The sequence below is a fragment of the Chenopodium quinoa genome, unplaced genomic scaffold (assembly GCF_001683475.1).
Source record: "Chenopodium quinoa cultivar QQ74 unplaced genomic scaffold, ASM168347v1, whole genome shotgun sequence".
Classification (NCBI taxonomy): Eukaryota; Viridiplantae; Streptophyta; class Magnoliopsida; order Caryophyllales; family Amaranthaceae; genus Chenopodium; species Chenopodium quinoa.
The window spans coordinates 2,236,145-2,244,207 of record NW_018744460.1 but is presented as its reverse complement, the minus strand read 5'-3'; the positions used below and the strand labels follow the sequence as shown (position 1 = coordinate 2,244,207).

Below are 8,063 nucleotides of genomic sequence, written 5' to 3'. Positions count from 1 at the left end.
TAATTTTATAGTTTGAATATCAAACTAGCTCGTCAAATTAGCTCTCATAAGATAAGATATAATTATATGAAAAGGTTCAAGTGTGAATTGAATGACAAGGATAGGAGAATATTTGAATGACTTTCCAATTAAGAGTTTAACACTTTATATTATTAATTAATAATGACATTATTCTTTACAGTGCTTATTGTTGGAATGTGTACAGACGAGGTTTTTAAGTCTGCGTTGATAAGCCTCAATTTGAAATTCAATAAAATTATAACAAACTAAAATAAACATATTAGAATTTAGTTCGGTTTTAACTCTAGATTTCACCACCTAATAATGCACCCATTTATACATAAGAGTACATGTTACCGAATATGTAGTTAACTACTCGTAACTAAATAAATTTATTTATTATAGTCTGAAAAAGCCAAGACAATAATACAAATTACTCCGCACAAATAAGAATTAAAAAAGATTTGAACTTGAGATACATAAGCCTCGTTCAATTTTAATCATTAGGTCAAGATCTCATTACTACAGTAATTAATAGATCACTAATTTAGCAAGAGGGTGTGAATGTGATGCATGGTTGTAATATCACCAAGACGTTGAGTTAATGAAAATAGAGTGTAGTTACCTTTAATCCCAAAATTCAAGCCAAAATAGGGAAAAGTGGGGTCCAAAAGGTTAACCTTTTGATACAAGGGTGTCAACTTTGGTACGCATTTTGTCCATCATACCGTCCACCACGTGAACAAATAGGGCCCACTTTCATCCTTTTTTCTCATCTTCGCGAAAATGCTTCTAATGTGATTGTGTCCTCAATAATGCTTACTCCCACTACTTGACTACTACACTTACTTAGCTTACTCCCTAAATTGGCTTAATACACCGGAGATAAGCCGTGTCCACATTGTATTCATTACGAGTATTATGGTTTAAACTTTACACCATGTGCGTCTGAAATACATGAAATCATTTACGAATTAAATACAGTACAAATACTTTTTATCAAATTTTTGTTAAAAATACGTGTATGTTATTTTTTCTTGTCAACTTATATATCATCACTTGTTAAAGACATGTAGTATACAATATACTTCGGAGCATTAAATTAGCCTAGTATGAATGATAATTGTCATTTATGCTTTATTATCTAAGGAAACTAATACTCCGTAATGCAATCTTAATTGTACTTCTTTATTTATTAATACTAATAAATCAATAGATATATTATCATACACATATTATGTTGTGAAAAAAACGTTGGAAGCAACAATATAAACAACTTGGTTGAGAAGTGAAAAACGATAAAAGTGGGTGAATCGTGCATAAATAACAAATGCAGTACAAAATTAAATGGAGATCTAAGCCATATTTCAGAATTTAGATAGATGATCAGCCAACTAGCCAATTTGGCAGCGCTATTGTTGGTCACCTGTCTATTCATGTGCCTTAAGCCCTTATCTTTGTGCCCCTCTTCTTATCCTCCAATACTATATCCACTTTGCTTTATTATTGCATTAATATAGTTCCACTAAATTTTTAAATTAATCATAAACGTTTTGAGGAAATTTTTTATATACAAGTATTTCATTGAAATACTAGTGGGTGACTTGTTTATTATCCTGTATTATTTAAGTTCTAAAATATAAACTATATAACTACAAGCATTCCTTAAAACGATCATTTTTGAAAATTCAATTTTTGTTGATGAGTTCAATATAGTAGTATAATAATATTCTTATTGTTATTTTTAAATGTGTTTAATTGAGTGTGAAATGTGTTTAGTGCATAAGAGGAGTGTCAAGTAAAACGTAAACTTTCTTAAATCTGTATTAATATGTGCTACAATTGAAAAATTAGAATAGTACTATCATTAATCACCTTTTTAGCAATTCCAGTATGATTAGGCAAGGTGGACCAGATGTCATTTGATTATAAAACAGTATTCATACACAAGATTGGTACCGATTTATATGAATAATCAATTATTAATAATAAGTGTGGTGTTGAGAAAGTAAATAGTATCTTCCTTGAAAAGAAGTTTGGATTCATTTGGGGCTAATCAAAGAGACATAAAGGACTAAAAAAAGGTGGATAAAATGCATATGCACACGAATAATAATTAACAGCAAATATATAGATACACTATTAGTCTATCTTCTGATCATATGGAACTCTGTACCTTCCATATTGTCACAGAACTTCTCATATAGCATCATTGTTTCTCTTAGATTTAGTATTGATAATTTGGTATTTCATTGTACTCCATATTATGTTAAACTTTAACCATTAAATTCGCTTTATCTCTGTGTCTATTTGTTCTTCACGTTTGAAGTCACTTTAAAAGGGAAAAAAAAGGCCAAGTAGTAAAAGAACAAATAGAGACTGAAGGATTGCAAATTTACAATCGACAGAGAGTAGGGAGTATAAACCTCAACTATAGGAGGATCTTCAATTCTTCATTGAGGCTCATAGAACTCGAAGTTTCAAACCCCTAATAATATGTTTTTGAGATATTAGATAAATAAAAAAATAAAATAAAATAAACCTTATTGTCTTAACTATTACTCTGTAATATATAAGGTTAAGTTACAATTGGTAAATTTTCATATTTTTAACTAGATGCTGAAAGTTCAAACAATTAATCCCTCCTATTTTTTAGTCTAAGATTCGCCACTATTTAATACAGACATTGAATCTCCAAGTATTTAATTGTTGTTTCATGAACAATTGCACATGAACAACATTTTTTCACAAGTGGGGTGCTCATGAGTCATGACCAACTTATTGCCTTAAATTTTGTGCATAAGTGGCAATGCTATAAATGAAGTATAATGTCGATATCTAATTGCTCTTGGTATATTATCGTATCACTTTTTTGTATTAGGTCCACATGCATGCTCTTGTCAACAAGGGAATTCGGTTACCATCCTCAAGTAGTAATAGTGGACAACTTAGTATTGGCCTTGTGCTGTATATGGTATACTAACCTATATATATTCACTTTTGCTTTACTTCGAAGGATGCCAACTAAGTTATTTGATCGAAGTTTTTGGGGTGTAATCTAAGATTTCAAAGTTAAATTTTATATGCATCATTTGTCTGATATGACTTTCTTTACGTCAATAAAAAAAAAAAAAAAAAAAATCACAAAAAGAAAAGGAAAGAGAAGAAGAAGACATGTCCTCAGCACATACCTTGTCAATTACTTTACGAGTTTTCCTCCAATAATCAATAGATTTGGATATTCTCTTACATTCGCCAAATCCCACGCTATCTGGATTGCTTTCGTTTGAAAATCGGAAGACAGGCTAAACACACACAAATATGAGTAATAGTTCCGACTAATAGGCTTGAATGCTTGATGCTTAAAGAATTAAAAGGTGTTTGAATTGCTACTGTGAAGTCTTTGGTTGTGCACAAAAACAAAGATACAAACTTAAATGAACATAATTTGCATGATACTTGTACTTCACAACACACTACCATCTGATTCAATGTGGGCCTAGTATTTATGAATAAGCTAAGAAGAGAGTTTGTTGAATCCTGAATTGTACAATTGGTTTTGGATCCAATATGAATATATTGGGCTTAAATGTCTACAATTGGTTTTGGATCCAATATGAATATATTGGGCTTAAATATACTTGGACTTAGGCTAGACCTTACCATACGTCCATACCAATAGCCATAACGAACTAGTAAAGTAATTAAGCAAGAGAGCTACTACGTAACTATGACTTATGGCTAGATTGCTAGATTATATCCAATGGTCATATTTTGACTTTCTATAGATGTAACAGTTGAATTTTACTATCGATATCAAATCATACATAAGCTTATTCATCATATGTAAGTAAAGTAACATATATGATCAATTTAAACCTTCACATTGTACATAAGCATCATTTGTAAAAATACCAAATATAAAAAACTTAATCAACGAACAAACTTTCCTAAACAAATATCATATACGAAGTACAATTTCAATATTTCATAGAGCACGAGGTTCACTTACATTGCATGCACACGCATTGTGTGTGTCTAAGCTTGTTTGGGACAACAATCAATGCAAGCATGTAAGTATGTAACTATCAAAATTGTAGCTGGAGTATGAGACATTGGGTCATGCAACTAGATTGATTAATCGAACGACTATTAAACTTTCCTAATTATTCATTGTATTGATCAACTTGGATGGGGTAACTATAGTAAGCAACCTGCGTTGTGTTATACTGGCAATACTGCAGAATGTAGATAATATGGAATATGGACTAGCAATTTAGGTAGGAAGAAAAAGAGATACCAGAATTTATGGCAATAGACAAACATTTATACTTCTTCGTATTCATTAGTACTCCGTATATATTAAACTAACAGAAAACAAGAACTTGAAAATTGAAATAAATTTCACTTCAAAGTCTTCGGGGATATTTTGGGTAATTTATTTGAAGGCATAAAATGTTACTATCAATTTTAATTTTCAAGTCAACACTATTGTATACAAGGTTAATTATTAAATAATCGTAAATTAACATAAAATCATATAGCTTACATGTAAACGTTATTTTCTACAAAATTTTGAATTAAACTACATACTCATACTATATTTTATATTCCGAATTATCTATTACGTGACTAAGTGAGTACAAACGGAAAATTAGTACTCGTATAAGATGATATCAGGACTTATCTGTGTCGAAATGTCAAAGGCACAATTAAGTGAACCCAAAAGAAGTTTGCGTAACAAAAAAAGTGGGCATACAACTTTCTAAAGGATATTTTTCAATCACTAGTAAAATAAGCACACGTAGACTAACAATTTTCCAAATTAGATTCTTTATAACAAGAAAAAACAAAAAATCAATTCTTTCATACACTTAACGAAAAACTCATAATTTTGCCAATGCGCCGCAAAAACCCCCCATCATTTGTTAGAATTACAAGTGATAATTGACTAATTGTGCTACTACGCCGCAATAATCAAAATTTTGTTGTTGACCCATAAAAATCAAAATGACATAATCCATCTATCTCAATCAATGAAATACTCCAAGTCTCCAACACATAATTTTTTCTAAAATTGATCATACTATGACGATGATTGATAAGTTAACGCAAATATGGAGCGACACCTACTAATATCAGTATACTCAAGAACAATTAAAAATTCGAAATTAACATTTATTAACAATAGCTCACTCAAAACACGAAAGAGAAAATTTACTCTTTCAATCTCCACAATAAAGCCAATTTTATCTCAAAAGCTTTAATAAAAGGAGAACCTTTTTTTTTTTTTAACTCTACTTTTTCTTGATTCTTCAACCTCACTTTTTATCCATCTCACTAACTAAAAATTACTACTACTAATTACTCCTTAATCACCTAATTAATATGGAATTAGTTAACAAAAAACCCATTTTAATCTTCTACTAAATTCTAAGCATAAACAGAACCATAAGAAAGAGCCATTAAAAGAACAGCAGCTTGTTCTTCTTCACCCAATTTCTTCCTTCCTCTCTGTTGCTTCTTATCAACCGTTGATCTTTGCATCATCACCTCCCTTCCAAGCGCTATCAGCCGTTGATGAAGAGGGGTCCCACCAAATCTACTTGATGATGATGATGACGATGATGATGTCATGCTACTGCCACTGTTGATCTTCCTTAATTTCTTCTCTTCTGATTTAAATCCCAAAATTGCGCTTCTCTTCTTCCTACTTCTGATTCCACATGCATTGCAGAGTGACTGCAGATCAAATCACAGCCGTTCAAAAACAATATCATCAGATGATCAGAACTAATCCAACGGCTATTTTTAGGAGAGAGAGAATTGATGAAAATCAAAATAAAACAAAGGTATACCTTGGGGCCCGCAGGTCCGCCTCTCCATAGTGGGGTTTTTGAGGTACCACAATCTGCACATCGTTTGATCTCATTCTCTTGGATTTCTGTTGATGAAACTCCATCTGGGTCTGATGATTTCTGCACCGTTTGATCAAAATTTATCAGTAAGATCATCACACCAGATCATTTCTATTTTCCGATTAAAATGTAAAAAAAAAAAAACTAAAAAAAAACAGAGGGTTTAAGGGGAAAAAACAGGGGAAATGATCAACTTACTTTGTCATTTAGATTTACCATGATTACTGAACTATTTCAAAAATCCAAAGCAAACCCAGAAAAATTAAACACTCCAGAAATAATGGGTCGAGCTCAGATTAATCGAATGTTGAGTGATGAACACTAAAATCATAAACCCTAATCAACTTTCAGAAAACAGAGTAGAAAAATTAATAAATGATCAACTGATCAAAACGAAGAGAATACTTAAAAAGGGGTAAAATGTGATCAAAATCAGTGATCAAAGAACTCTCAAAAAAAATTGGAGAGAGAAAATGAAAGAGATAGAGCGGGAAGATTTGAGGAGAGAGAAAATAAGAAAAAGGGGGGAAATTTTAGGGTAAAGATTAAACCGACATGCAAAATATAGGAGGAATGGAGGAGAGAGAAAAGACCGACAGAGGAGAGTTATCCGCAGCCGAATGAAAGCAGAGGATATAAGAAGAAAAAAAATATAAAGATCGAATTTTTTTTTTTTGAAAAATAAAAAAATAAAATAATTTTTAGGGTGTGTTTGGCTGCTGCTGCTATAGTTTGGGTAATTTATGGAGTGATCAAGAAACCCTAGGTTTTTATTTTGTTGGTTTTCTCTCTCCTCCTAAATTGGGGGTGTTTGAAATGACATATTTGCCCTTGGTCTGAAAATATTTTATTGTAAAGTTTTATAATAATCCTCCCGCCAAACATTTGAAATGTGCAAAATTTTGACTTTGTTTTTGGGTTTTGATGGTTTGGGGTTTTTGGCTCCATTTTCAAAAGTTTTTGGTTGTTTGATTTTGTTTCACATATTGGGTTTTAATTTTATTTTATTAAAGCATAAGCTCAATTCATCTTATTATGAAGTATTTGTTATATCTTAGGATTGGATAAGATCGAAATTGATTAGCATGATTCTCATGCTTTGAGGTTGTGGTTGTCGACGGGGATAAAGGGTAAAGGGAGGGTCATTTGACGGTGGAGATAGGTCATCGAAGGTGGGGAGATCTGAGCCACAGATCCAATGGGGGAGGGGGCTGCTGTCAGGGGAAGGGGGTGGTTGGGCTTGGGGGGGGGGGTTAATTAAATTTAATTATTACATAATTAGGTTGGTTAGAGGATAATTAGAAGAATGGGAGGAATAAGAGAGTAATTAAGGTGTTGTAAGGTAAACATGGAAAATAGCAATTTCAAAGGAAATACAAATTCACACAAACCATGGGAAATTACTCACCAACTCCTCCCTTAGTAAGTTGAATTTCCTATAGTGCCAACTAAACAATTTTGCTTAATTCCTAGGAAATTCATAAGGGAAAAAAATTTCCATAAAATATAAATTTCCATGAAAAGTTACTTCCCATGTGAACCAAACGAGCACTTAGTATATTAGAGGGTAATTAAGTAAATAGGTTTCTTCTTGCAAAAAAAATGAACGTGGTTTTTTTAAACCAAAAAGTTTTTAAAAGGTTTTTTTTTTTTGGATAATAGTGCTATTAAAAGGTTTTTTTTGACAAATTTTCCTATATTTTATGGAAAAAAAAAAGGGGTTATTTAGATAGTCAAACTTATAAGCCTTATTTGGTTATTTTGGTTGAGCATTAGGACTTGGAATTTTATATGAAATGCTAAAATTAATACTCCTAGTGTATTGTACTAATGTGCACAACAGCACAATAGACGTTAGCTAATTTAGTTACACCTAAAAATGATGTGATGTTAGAGTCCTTAGAGAATATAACCCAGGGGGGGCAAAAAAGGTTTAAATGAAAAAATATGTTTAGTCATTTAAAAGCTAAAGATCTTACAATTTAAATCAAATGATCTTCTCAAACTGTATGCACATTTATGTATATATTTTCCTTGGTAAAGTATAGCTTAAAAAACATACAAATATTATTTTTTATCACATTTAATATCTTGAAAAATATCCTTGTCTAGGAAAAGTCTATACAAATACAAATCTTACAATTT

At 31.3% G+C, this 8,063-nt stretch overlaps 1 protein-coding gene across 1 annotated transcript; it reads right to left on the bottom strand.

The window, feature by feature from the left end:
• Nucleotides 1-5,301: 5,301 nt before the first annotated feature.
• LOC110697229 (GATA transcription factor 15-like) lies at nucleotides 5,302-6,724 on the bottom strand. Its single transcript, XM_021874586.1, has 3 exons — nucleotides 6,117-6,724; nucleotides 5,859-5,978; nucleotides 5,302-5,742 (listed from the first exon to the last, which is right to left on the bottom strand). The coding sequence occupies exons 1-3, from the start codon at nucleotides 6,135-6,137 to the stop codon at nucleotides 5,434-5,436; spliced, it is 450 nt and encodes a 149-aa protein (XP_021730278.1). The 5' UTR covers nucleotides 6,138-6,724; the 3' UTR covers nucleotides 5,302-5,433.
• Between the last annotated feature and the right edge of the window lie 1,339 nt (nucleotides 6,725-8,063).